This window comes from Neovison vison, chromosome 11, assembly GCF_020171115.1.
Source record: "Neovison vison isolate M4711 chromosome 11, ASM_NN_V1, whole genome shotgun sequence".
Lineage (NCBI taxonomy): Eukaryota > Metazoa > Chordata > Mammalia > Carnivora > Mustelidae > Neogale > Neogale vison.
Window position 1 is genome coordinate 214,616,139 of NC_058101.1, and position 12,957 is coordinate 214,629,095.

Genomic DNA, 12,957 nt, shown 5'->3' on the forward strand with positions numbered 1-12,957 from the left:
ATGACATTGCACCGATAACACGAGAGGAGAAAGATATATTTCATTGCTCAATATGGTCCTATGGCTGACAAATAAAACAAAAATATAGGAGCCTCCATAATGAGTAAATAAATGCCCTTATTCACAAATAGTCATTTTTTTTGCCAAGGTTTGACTACTGAGTCAAGGTGGGAAGGGTGCTTGCCTCCCACCTTCTCAGGTTCAGCTCTTCCGAAGGGGGTGCAGGGGGAAGGTGTGGAGCGGCGTGATCTCCACCTGTCACAGGGGCAAGTGTCCTGCTGCCTGGGGGCATATAAGGAATGCGCCCTCCTGTCACCCCTTCAGACAAGCTGCAGGCTTGTGATTCTCTGCAGGACACACAGCGATCACCCACAGGAACAGGAAGGACATCGTGTGGTTTCACAGCAGAAATCAGGCTGCTGCTGCATTTCACATTGTGCTCCCTACCTTGCCACACAGCTTCTGCAACTCAGGCCTCCCGGGCTTCAGTTCATGCCTCATGGATCCCACAGGCAGCATCTCCCCTTTCATCATGCGCAATCTTGAACACAGAAAAAGAGTGGACATCTCTAAGAATTACAACACCCCGTCCTCTCCTGGCAGTAAACAGCATAGCTGTCACCTCTCCAAACACCCATAAAAACGCACGTCAAACACTCACACCTGTATTTCAGGTAGGCGTTCTCCCTGCTCTGCTGCATCATCCTTGTTTCCCAATACTGAGCCTTCATCTGCGGCAGAAAAACACACCCACCTTCAGTTGTGCCCAACTGTGCCACAAATGAAGATGAGGAAATGGAAAACACTTACCCAGTTAGCCAGAGCATTCCTCTCTTGAACTGCGATCTGAAAAAGCCAACACACCAGAAACCCATGTTCAGGGCTCTAAGGGCCACTACCATCACCTGCAGGGGGCGCCAAGGGGTCAGTTTGTTGGACACAACTCCGGTTACCTTGTGGTTGAAGGTGAGGTTAGACTCCTGCAGCTCTTCTCGCATTTCTTCCACTTCTTGTCTGTGAGGGGGGCAATTGTTTTCATCAGACATAACCCAACACTGGGTGTGATTTTCAATCATCTGCCAATGTGGCCATCCTCCTCTTATCTGTCCCCTCATACAATTGATCCTGACACAGGGAACACTTTCACCTGACTATAATTGGACTGTAGGATCAAAGCTATTCTTACAGCCTTTCCTTCATCATTTTTCTTTGCCTACAGGATCAAAACCGACATAACTTCCTTACCCGTTTTCAATCTTTCCCTCAGTTATCACATGACAAATGTCTTTTGTCATGAAGCTCTATTCTCCTTTAACTTCTATCCTCGCTATGGTTCCCAAGTTTGCAAAGACCAGCACCATCAGATGCCACTACCGGGCTTATGGGAAGGACTCATCCTAAGACTAACTGTTTTCCTCCAAACACCACCTCAAGGACGCTGGTATGGAGCTAGTTTCCACAGTCAGACCAACACTGGGGATCCGGATATGTTTAGTAACGTAATTGTTTTGTGCCTTATCTTTCCGTGTCAGTTAATTTGATCTGGATACATCCTCTGAATTTTAGTGTATATTATTTAATTAAGTCCTCAAAATGTACAAAGATTAACAATCCAAAGGGAGGGAGGAGTCAAGATGGTGGAGAAGTAGCAGGCTGAGTTGACATCAGGTAGCAGGAGATGAGCTAGATAGCTTATCAAACCATTCCGAACACCTACAAATCCAACAGGAGATCGAAGAGAATAAGAGCATCAATTTGAGAAACAGAAAATCGACTACTTTCTGAAAGGTAGGACCCACGGAGAAGTGAATCCAAAGCGACGGGAAGATAGACCCTGGGGGAGGGGTCCGGCTCCTGACAAGCAACGGAGCACAAAACCAGGACTTTTAAAAGCGATGTTCACTGAGGGACGTCGCTCCAGAGGCTAAACCGGGCGGAAGCCTAAGCGGGGACGGTGTGGCCCCAGTTCTGCAGGGTCACAGAAGGACCGGTGGTGTCTGAGTGTCATAGAACTCGCAGGTATTAGAGCGGGGACACCGGCAACAGAAAGAGAGCCGAGGAGTGACCTCTCAACTCAGCATTACCTTGAACCGTAATCCAGAGCTCAGCAATCTAAGGGTTTCGGAGACTCCAGGTGGAGCTGTGTGCCAAAGACAGAGACGCTTGGTCACAGCCTGGTGAGGTCTGAGCGCAGCTGGAGGCCAGGGAGAGGGAAATGATGAGCGCTTTTCTCTGAGGGCGCACTGAGGAGTGGGAGGCCGCCACTTTCATTACTGACCTCTGGAACTCTACAGAAAGTGTTCAGGGAACGCAAGCTCCTGAAAGCGAACCCCAGCGGATTACTTAGCCTGGCCTCCGGAAAGGGTGGTGCAATTCTGCCTGGGGCAAAGAGACCTGCAAATCACTACAACAGGCCCCTCCCTGAGAAGATCAACAAGAAATCCAGCCAAGACCAAGTTCACTTACCAAGGAGAACAGCGGAATACCAGAGGAGGAGAAAGCAAACCATGGAATTCATGGCTTTCTCCTCATGATACTTTAGTCTTGCAAAGTTAATTTTTTTAACTTTATTTTTTTATCTTCTGCTATTTTTTTAACTTTTACCCTTTCTGCTTTTAACGTTTTTTAACTAGTTTATCTTAACAATACTTTTCATTAAAAAATATTTTTCAAACCTTCATTATTATTGTCATATGTTATCCTTCATTGTATCTAACTTCAGTTTTTGTATACACATAGGGTTTTTTCTTCTAAAAAATTTGGGGTACAACTTCTAATAGATGGAACTATACCCTAAATCTACCACCGGGCTTGTTCTACTCTCCAGCCTGAGCAAATCTTCTCCACTTTCTTTTTCTTTATTCTCCCAACCAACTTACATATCAACTCTTTTTTTAGAAATTAAAAAAAAATTCTTTTCATCTTAATATTCATATTCCGTCCCTTCATTGTGTTTACTCTTATATATGTTTTCCATTCTTTAAAATTTGGGGAGGTAATTTCTTCTAAGAGACAAAAATACACCCCAAATTAAGTGAGTGACCCTGTTCTAGTCACCAGTCTAATATGTATATATATTTTTCTTTTTAATATTAATTCATTATTTGTTTTCTTAATTTTTTTCCCTGAACTTCCTTTACCCCCTTTCTCTCCAACCATGATTTGGGGTCTCTTCTGATTTGGCTCAAGCACACTTTCCTGGGGTCTTTGCCACCCTTTTAGTATTTTATTTGCTCCTTCATATATTCTTATCTGGACAAAATGACAAGGCGGAAAAACTCACCCCCCCCCAAAAAAAAAAGGAACAAGAGGCAGTACCGAAGGCTAGGGACCTAATCAATACGGACATTGGTAATATGCCAGATCTAGAGTTCAGAATGACGATTCTCAAGATTCTAGCCATGCTCCAAAAAGTCATGGAACTTATTAAAGAAACCCTATCTGGAGATATAATAGCCCTTTCTGCATAAATAAAAGAACTACAGTTTAACCATGTTGAAATCAAAAAAGCTATTAAAGAGGTGCAATCAAAGATGGAGGCTCTTACTGCTAGGATAAATGAGACAGAAGAAAGAATTAGTGATATAGAAAACCAAATGACAGAGAATAAAGAAGCTGAGCAAAAGAGAAACAAACAACTACAGGACCACTTGGGGAGAATTCCAGAGATAAGTGATACCAAAAGACAAAACAACATTAGAATAATTGGGATTCCAGAAGGAGAAGAAAGAGAGAGCGGAGAAGAAGGTATATTGGGAGAATTATTGGAGAGAATTTCCCTAATATGGCAAAGGGAGCACACATCAAAATCCAGGAGGTGTAGAGAACCCCCCTCAAAGTCAATAAGAATAGGTCCACACCCCGTCTTCTAATAGTAAAATTTACAAGTCTTAGTGACAAAGAGAAAATCCTGACAGTATCCCGGGATAAGAAGTCTGTAACATACAGTGGTAAAAATATTAGATTGACAGCAGACTTATCCAAAGAGACCTGGCAGACCAGCAAGGACTGGCAAGATATATTCAGAGCAATAAATGAGAAAAATATGCAGCCAAGAATACTATATCCAGCTAGACTATCATTGAAAATAGAAGGAGAGGTAAAAACCTTCCAGGACAAACAAAAACAGAAATGTTTTGCAAACAACAAACCAGCTCTACAAGAAATATTGATAGCAGTCCTCTAAGCAAAGAGAGAGCCTAAAAGTTGTAAATCAGAAAGGAACAGAGACAACATACAGTAACAGTCATATTACAGGCAATACAAGGGCTCTAAATTCATATATCTCAATAGTTCCCCCGAATGTAAATGGATTTAATGCCCCAATCAAAAGACACAGGGTATCAGAATGGATAAAAAAAACAAAACCCAAAAATATGCTGCCTACAAGAAACTCATTTTAGACCCAAAGACACCTCCAGATTTAAAGTGAGGGCGTGGAAAACAATTTACCATGCTAATGAAAATCAGAAGAAAGCTGGGGTGGCAATCCTTCTATCAGATCAATTAGATTTTATGCCAAAGACTATAATAAAAGAGATGAGGAAGGACACTATATCATACTTAAAGGGTCTCTCCAACAAGAAGATCTAACAATTTTAAATATCTATCCCCCTAACATGGAAGCAGCCAACTATATAAACCAATTAATAACAAAATCAAAGAAACACATCAACAATAATACAAGAAGAGTAGGGGACTTTAACACTCTCCTCACTGAAATGGACAGATCATGCAAGCAAAAGATCAACAAGGAAATAAAGGCCTTAAATGATACGCTGGACCATGACAGATATATTCAGAACATTCCATCCCAAAGCAACAATACATATTCTTTTCTAATGCACATGGAACATTCTCCCAAATAGATCACATCCTGGGTCACAAATCAGGTCTCAACTGGTATCAAACGATTGGGATCATTCCCTGCATATTTTCAGACCACAATGCTCTGAAGCTAGAACTCAATCACAAGAAGAAAGTTGGAAGGAACTCAAATGACAGAGAAAGGAAGCTAAAGAGCATCCTATTAAAGAATGGATGTGTCAACCAGGAAAATAAGGAAGAATTGAAAAAAAATTCATGGAAACAAATGATAATGAAAACACAATGGTTCAAAATCTGTGGGACAAAGCAAAGGCAGTGCTGAGAGGAAAATATATAGCGATACAAGCCTTTCTCAAGAAACAAGAAAGGTCTCAAACATTAACCCTACACCTAAAGGAGCTGGAGAAAGAACACCAAAGAAAACCTAAACTCAGCAGGAGAAGAGAAATCATAAATATCAGAGCAGAAATCAATGAAATAAAAACAAACAAACAAACAAAAAAACAATAGAACAAATCAATGAAACTAGGAGGTGAAAGAATTTATAAGAGTGATAAACCCCTGGCCAGACCTATCAAAAGGAAAAGAAAAAGGACCCATATTAATAAAATCACAAATGAAAGAGGAGAGATCACAACCAACACCAAAGAAATACAAACAATTATAAGAACATATTATGAGCAACTCTGCGCCAATAAATTTGACAATCTGGAAGAAATGGGTGCACTATTAGAGACAATATTATCTACTACAACTGGGCCAGGAATTAATAGAAAACCTTAACAGACCCATAACCAGTAGGGAGATTGAAATAGTCATCAAAAATCAATAAACAAACAAAAGCCCAGGGCCAGATGGCTTCCCAGGGGAATTCTACCAAACATTTAAAGAAGAATTAATTCCTATTCTCCCGAAACTGTTCCAAAAAACTGAAATGGTAGGAAAACTTCCAAACTCGTTTTATGAGGCCTGCATCACCTTGCTCTCCAAACCAGACAAGGATCCCATCGAAAAAGAGAATTACAGATCAATATCCTTGATGAACACAAACACAAAAATTCTCACCAAAATACTAGCCAATAGGATCCAACAGTACATTAAAACAATTATTCTCCACCACAAAGTGGGATTTATTCCAGGGCTGCAAGGTTGTTTCAACATCTGCAAATCAATTAATGTGATACAATACACTAAGAAAAGAACACGATCCACATGATACTCTCAATAGATGCTGAAAAAGCATTTGACAAAGTACAGCATTCCTTCCTGATCAAAACACTTCAAAGTGTAGGGATAGAGGGCACATATCTCAATATGATCAAAGCCTTCTATGGAAAACCCACTGAAAATATCATTCTCAATGGAGAAAAACTGAGAGCTTTTCCACTAAGGTCAGTAACACGGCAAGGATGTCCATTATCACCACTGCTATTCAACATAGTACTAGAAGTCCTATCCTCAGCAATCAGACAACAAAAAGATATCAAAAACATCCAAATCGGCAAAAAAAAAGTCAAACTCTCACTCTTTGCAGATGATATGATACTATATGTGGAAACCCCAAAAGACTTTGATCCAAATCTGCTAGAACTTGTACAGGAATGCAGTAAAGTGTAAGGATATAAAACCGATGCACAGAAATCAGTTGCATTTCTTTACACAACAACAAGACAAAAGAACAAAAATTAAGGAGTCAATCCCATTTACAACTGCACCCAAAACCATAAGATACTTAGGAATACACCTAAGCAAAGAGGCAAAGAAACTATACTAAGAAGACTCTAAAGTACTCATGAAAGAAATTGAGAAAGACACAAAGAAATGGAAAAAATGTTCCATGCTCCTGGATTGGAAAAACAAATATTACGAAAATGTCTTTGCTACCTAAAGAAATCCACACATTTAATGCAATCCCTATCAAAATCCCATCCATTTTTTTTTTCAAAGAAATGGAACAAATAATTCTAAAATTTATATGGAACCAGAAAAGACCTCGAATAGCCAAAGCAATATTGAAAAAGAAAGCCAAAGTTGGTGACATCACAATTCTGGGATTCAAGCTCTGCTACAAACCTGTCATCAACAAGACAGAATGGTACTGGCACAAAAACAGACAGACACATAGATCAATGGATCAGAAGAGAGAACCCAAAAATAGACCCTCAACTCTATGGTCAACTAATCTTCAACAAAGCAGGAAAGAATGTCCAATGTCCAAATGACAGTCTCTTCAACAAATGGTGTTGGGAAAATTGGACAGCCACATGCAGAAAAATGAAACTGGAACATTTCCTTACACTACACAGGAAAATAAACTCAAAATGGACGAAGGACATCAGTGTGAGAAAGGAATCCATCAAAATCCTTGAGGAGAATACAGGCAACAACATCTTCGACCTCAACCACAGCAACTTCTTTCTAGAAACATCGTCAAAAGGAAGGAAATCAAAGGCAAAAACAAACTATTGGAACTTCATCAAGACCAAAGGCTTTTGCGCAGCAAAGGAAACAGTTAACAAAACCAAAAGACAACTGACAGAATGGGAGAAGATATTTGCAAACGACATATCAGATAAAGGGCTAGTATCCAAAATCTATAAAGAGCTTGGAAACTCAACACCCAAAGAACAAATAATCCAATCAAGAAATGGCAGAGGACATGAACAGACATTTCTGCAAAGACATCCAGATGGCCAACAGACACACGAAAAATTGCTCCACATCACTCGGCATCAGGGAAATACAAATCAAAACCACAAAGAGATACCACCTCACACTAGTCAGAATGGCTCAAATTAACAAGTCAGGAAATGACAGATGCTGGCGAGGATGCGTAGAAAAAGGAACACTCCTACACTTTTGGTGGGAATGCAAGCTGGTGTAACCACTCTGGAAAACAGCACAGTGGTTCCTCAAAAAGCTGAAAATAGAGCTACCCTATGACCCAGAAATTGTACTACTGGCTATTTACCCTAATGATAAAAACGTAGTGATCTGAAGGGGCACGTGCACCCAAATGTTTATAGCAGCAATGTCCACAATAGCCAAACTATGGAAAGAACCTAGATGTCCATCAACAAATGAGTGGATAAAGAAGATGTGGTATATATATATATATACAATGGAATACTATGAAGCCATCAAAAGAAATATATCTTGCCATTTGCGATGACGTGCATGGAACTAGAGGGAATTATCCTTATCGAAAGAAGTCGATCGGAGAAAGACAACTATCATATGATCTCCATGTAATGAGGAAGGGGAGATGCAACGTGGGGGGCTGTGGGTTAGGAAAAGAATAAATTAAACAAGATGTCACAAAACAAACTGAGGGATGCTGGGGGGAAGGTTGTAGGGAGAGGATGGTGGGGTTACGGACACTGGGGAATGTATGAGCTATGGTCAGTGCTGTGAAGTATGTAAGCCTGGCAAATAACAGACCTGTACCCCTGGGGCTAAGAATACATCATAGGTTTATAAGAAAATTAAAAAATTAAAAAAAAATCCAAAGGGAACTTTTCAGGAGCCAATAGTATGTAGTGTCGGAACTTACCTGTACTTCTCCATTTCTTCTTCAGTTACTTTCAGATATTTATCGGCAGCTAACAGCTCATTCTTAGTTGCATTCAATTCATACAGTGTCTCTTCTAGCTTCCTAAGATGGGAGAAATATATACATTGTCCAGTAGCCAAGGTCCTGAATTTTTGCCATTTATTATTCTCCCAGCACACTTGATGGCCTATGTTGGAATGTCCCCGCTAAAAGCACAGACTGACAACACAACAGGAAAATGAATGAAGGCCCCATTTAGGGTTGAAGAAACATTGAACTCTGGCTGCTGGCCAGGCTCCCTGCAATCTTTATACTTGTATACTTTAATTCATTCACCATATCACCAAATAATATTGCACTCCGTGCCCTCTTGGAATACGCCTTTGGTTTGAGATGGTGAAGTCTCATTTCAATTCAAAGTGAAAAGCCAAGCCTGACAAGCTACACTCGTTAGGATGAATAGGGGCCCACCATTAGTCTCCGTGGGGAGCCCTGATCCTCAGACCAAGGCTGTGCCCCCACAGTCAGCCCAAAGGAACTTCCAGAATATGGCTTCACTGGTATGGAAACTCACTCCCACACATCTCTAGGCTTTAGAAGTACAACCCCTGGCCCCTTGTGAAAGATCCTGGTATAGGAAAAGGCCAATCTTAGTGCCGAAAATATGTCCTCAAATAATCCATGTGAACTGTCACATACTCAGGGTGTTATCTCAGTGGAACAGAGTTCAGATGTAGAACTGTCAGCTCCATTGACTCTACCTTTATTTTAAAAAAATATTTTATTTATTTATTTGACAGAGAGAGATCACAAGTATGCAGAGAGGCAGGCAGGGGGTGGGGGAAGCAGGCTGCCCGCTGAGCAGGGAGCCCAATGCAGAGCTCCATCCCAGGACCCTGGGACCATGAACTCAGCCGAAAGCAGAGGCTCTAACCTACTGAGCCACCCAGGCGCCCCAAGTCAACCTTCTTGACCAAGACCAAGTTCATGGATGGTGAAGGCAGCAAATGGCGATGCTTAGAAAGGTTGGTCTGCTGGGCTGCCCTCGACTCTTTTGTTCATGGTGTTCATTCACAAGGTTTCAACAGGACACTTGTCAAGAATCCCATGCAGAAAGACTTAGGGACAGACAAAAGCTCTAGAAAGAGAAGGACAGGAGCATCTGCTTCTGGTCTCTCAACTATCCTTCAGCAAATGTCTTCTGGAGCGGCAGTCAGTGTGTGGCTCAGGGATATGGTGTTGAAGAGACAAAGGTGGTCAGGACATTGGACCTGCCCCAAGAAGGTCCTGAAGTATGTAAATTAAAAGTAAGTCTCCTTTCTTTGCCTGAATTGTGTTCTAACAGCAGAAATAAAAGTAATGAATTATTATTATTATTATTATTAAAATTATTATTATTTCAAAGATTGATTTGAGAGAATGAAGTAGTGAGGGGAGGGGGTCTTTACCAATGAACAGAACCCAAGTGCCTGTGAGAGAGTGTGGCCCCCACCCCCGATGTGGGAAGGAATAACACAAAGCTGAGTCTCCAGGGTAGACAGGAACAGTTTTGATTTTCCACATGAATGAGGGACTCCAACGTCCTTATCTCCTCCTGAGAAATAAAAGGAAATACTGGACAAGAGAGAAAACTTGTGAGTGAATGCACCCAATTTCTAAAGAGCACATGAAGAAACATGATAACCAGATGGAGAAGAAGGAAGCCTAGGAGAAAGCCAGCCTGGCAGTGGGAGCCAGTTTCCCGAGGACACATCAGTGAATTCTAGAACAGGCTAGTGAATACAAAGTAAATGAACAAGCAACCTTTGTGGGACAGGTTGGAATGCAACAAGCGAAGCTCTCATCCAGCCAGCAAAGATGAGACTTAGTGAAACTGCAGGCTTTGGTTGGGATCCAAGAGACTTACACCTAGAAAATCGTGTGGAGGAGCACCAGGATGGCTCAGTCATTATCTGCTTAAAAGTATTTGGTTCAGGTCATGAGCCCAGGGTCCTGCAATAGAGTCCCACACTGGACTCCCTGTTTGGCGGGAAGCCTGCTTCTCCCTCTCACACTCCCCCTGCTTGTGTTCTCTATCTCGCGGTGTCTCTCTCTCTGTCAAATAGATAAATAAAATCTCTTTTTAAAAAGAAAGAAAGAAAGAAAGAAAGAAAGACAGAAAGAAAGAAAGAAAAGAAAAGAAACAGAAAATGTGCTGGACAGGAAATACCCTGGTCTTCTAAGGTATTGGGCTGCAGTGAATAATCTCAGTTGTACACCAGATAAAGGGACACAGTATTGCTGGAGCCCCAGTGCACTTTCCACAAAGAAACTTTCCCTGTTTCTGCAGGAAGAGAATTCCATTTTTCTGCACTTCTGGACCCAAGTCTCATACTGAACAAGAAATGGACCTAATGCAGGAGTGGTCATAGCACGTGATGAGAGTTAAAATAAAGGGACAATGTAGACTGACCCAGAGGGGATCCAGGTATGAAAGTGATTAATGCTGGTACCTTCCCCCTTCTTCCCCAATGAATCACACAACAACATATGGCAAGTCGTTGGAACAGAAAGGAAAATTCAGGTTACACAAATCAAGATAGGAAGGGAAGGCACAATTCTACAGAATGCATTTGGCAAAAGTATGCAAAGATCCAATTCCAGAAGGTCCAAATACTTGCCGCCATGAAAATTCATGCAAGAGTATCTATGACAACACAGCAATAGCTTACTCTTCTGCAGTCAGTTTTCGGTTTTCAGAGAACTCCACCACCATATCCAATTTCTTCTTTAGCAGGTTCAATTCTGCTTCTTTAGCTGGTTTGTGAGAACTCAGGGCATTACACTGGTCTTCCAGGATTGTTTTCCTTTCTGTAAAGGATGAGTTTGCTTTTCTGTGTTTGTGCTATGACCTGAGAACTTGGTTTCAATGGGGAAAGGAGAAGGGCAAGGCCGTGAAGGCAGGAAGGCATTCTCTCCCTGCCCGATGCAAACTCATTGCCACCATATGGAGATTTCATCCCCCAAAACAAAGTACCTTTCAGTTCTTCGTTTTTTGATGTCAAGGCTCTCAGCTCTTGATCTGCCAGTGCATCTTGGGCCTTTAAGACAGATTTGAGAAAAGACATATGAGGGCACCTAACAGGACAGGATCATGGAGGGCAACAAAGAAAGCCCTTGAGGCATAAATAGAATAAGGGGAAAGTAAAGAAACTCGTTCATGTCAAAAAACGCACAAATGGCTTTCTTAGAGGAACTGATATAAAATAATATTCTACTATACAAATTGGGCTTGCTATCATCCTTCACTGCTCACGTATTTTGTGGGATTTTCTACATAACTTGGAGGGCAGTGCTGAATGATGTGATGATTACCCAGTTCTGAAATAAGCCATACTTCCTAGGCCTTGAAATTGCAAACCTCATCGGGGTGGTCCTAAGTGAAATCACAGCTCACAGTTCAGTAGGAGTTGCAGGTCCCAGATGCCTAGGCTCTACTGCGTAAACAGAACACGAGTACACTGCACTCACCTCACCCAATGAACCAAAAGCCTCCCAAGCCACATTATAGTACAACTAACACCTAACTTTTCCCACATCCACATTCTTGATATTCTTTTCTCTCTGAGCTTGTAAGAGAGCCTGTTTACAATGAAGGGAGACCTTCAAATTTTCATTAATCTCTTCCACCTTTTGGATGTTCTTCAAGAAAACATATTGAATGAGTAACAAAGATTCATTCCTTGGGGCACCTGGGTTGTGCCTGGGTAGCCCAGTCTGTGGAGTGTCTGACTCCTGCTTTCGTTTGCCTCAAGTCCTGATCTCAGGGTCATGGGATTGATCCCTGCATCAGGCGAAACACTTGGCATGGTGTCTTCTTGGCATTCTCTCTCTGTCTCCTTCAGACCCCCTCCCCTCACTCTTTCCTTCTCTGAAATCAATCTTTGAAATAATAATAATAATAATATTTTATTACATTTATTTCTGCTGTTAAAACACAAGTCAGGCAAAGAAAGGAGTCTTACTTTTAATATACGTACTCCAGCAAGGGAACACTTATGTTCTCTTTTTGTTTCTTCTTGCTTCTTTGCTTCCGTGGCCTATAAAAAATATGAAAAAGGAATCAGAAGTCCAAAATAGCATGTTAAAGAAACCTATATTTGTGACTCCTTTCACAAAGAAAGAGGCAGTACTCTACATTTGTGAAGCTTCTCTTACTCAAGGACCATTTCTGGGTTGCATGGTATGATCTATAGAATGAACTACCAGAGGGTAAGTAACCAAAATGAAATCACAAGAAAATATTTGAAAGGGCACACATACCTTCTCCTCCCAACTCGCTATGTTTTTTTCAAGATCCCTGTTTTCGTTTTTAAAATCATTAATCTTCATCTTGATTTGGACTAAAGTAACTGAAAGGAGAAAAAAGAATTTTAAGATAATTATCAAAAACAGTGACATTGAATAATCCCAATATATTAGCACCAGAGTACATTCTCTGACACTTGGGTGTCACTAACTTGCTAGCATTCCCATTGTGCCTGAAGGAAGCATGTTGTAGCAGCATTTGAAACCTAAGACTTTCTATATCAGTGAGA

General features: G+C 41.1%; 1 protein-coding gene across 1 annotated transcript; it reads right to left on the reverse strand.

Moving 5' to 3' along the window:
* Nucleotides 1-201: 201 nt before the first annotated feature.
* Nucleotides 202-11,416, reverse strand: LOC122890425 (transport and Golgi organization protein 1 homolog). Its single transcript, XM_044226026.1, has 8 exons — nucleotides 11,397-11,416; nucleotides 11,092-11,230; nucleotides 8,381-8,482; nucleotides 954-1,014; nucleotides 811-846; nucleotides 664-731; nucleotides 448-541; nucleotides 202-255 (listed from the first exon to the last, which is right to left on the reverse strand). The coding sequence occupies exons 2-8, from the start codon at nucleotides 11,133-11,135 to the stop codon at nucleotides 202-204; spliced, it is 459 nt and encodes a 152-aa protein (XP_044081961.1). The 5' UTR covers nucleotides 11,136-11,230; nucleotides 11,397-11,416.
* Nucleotides 11,417-12,957: the final 1,541 nt, after the last annotated feature.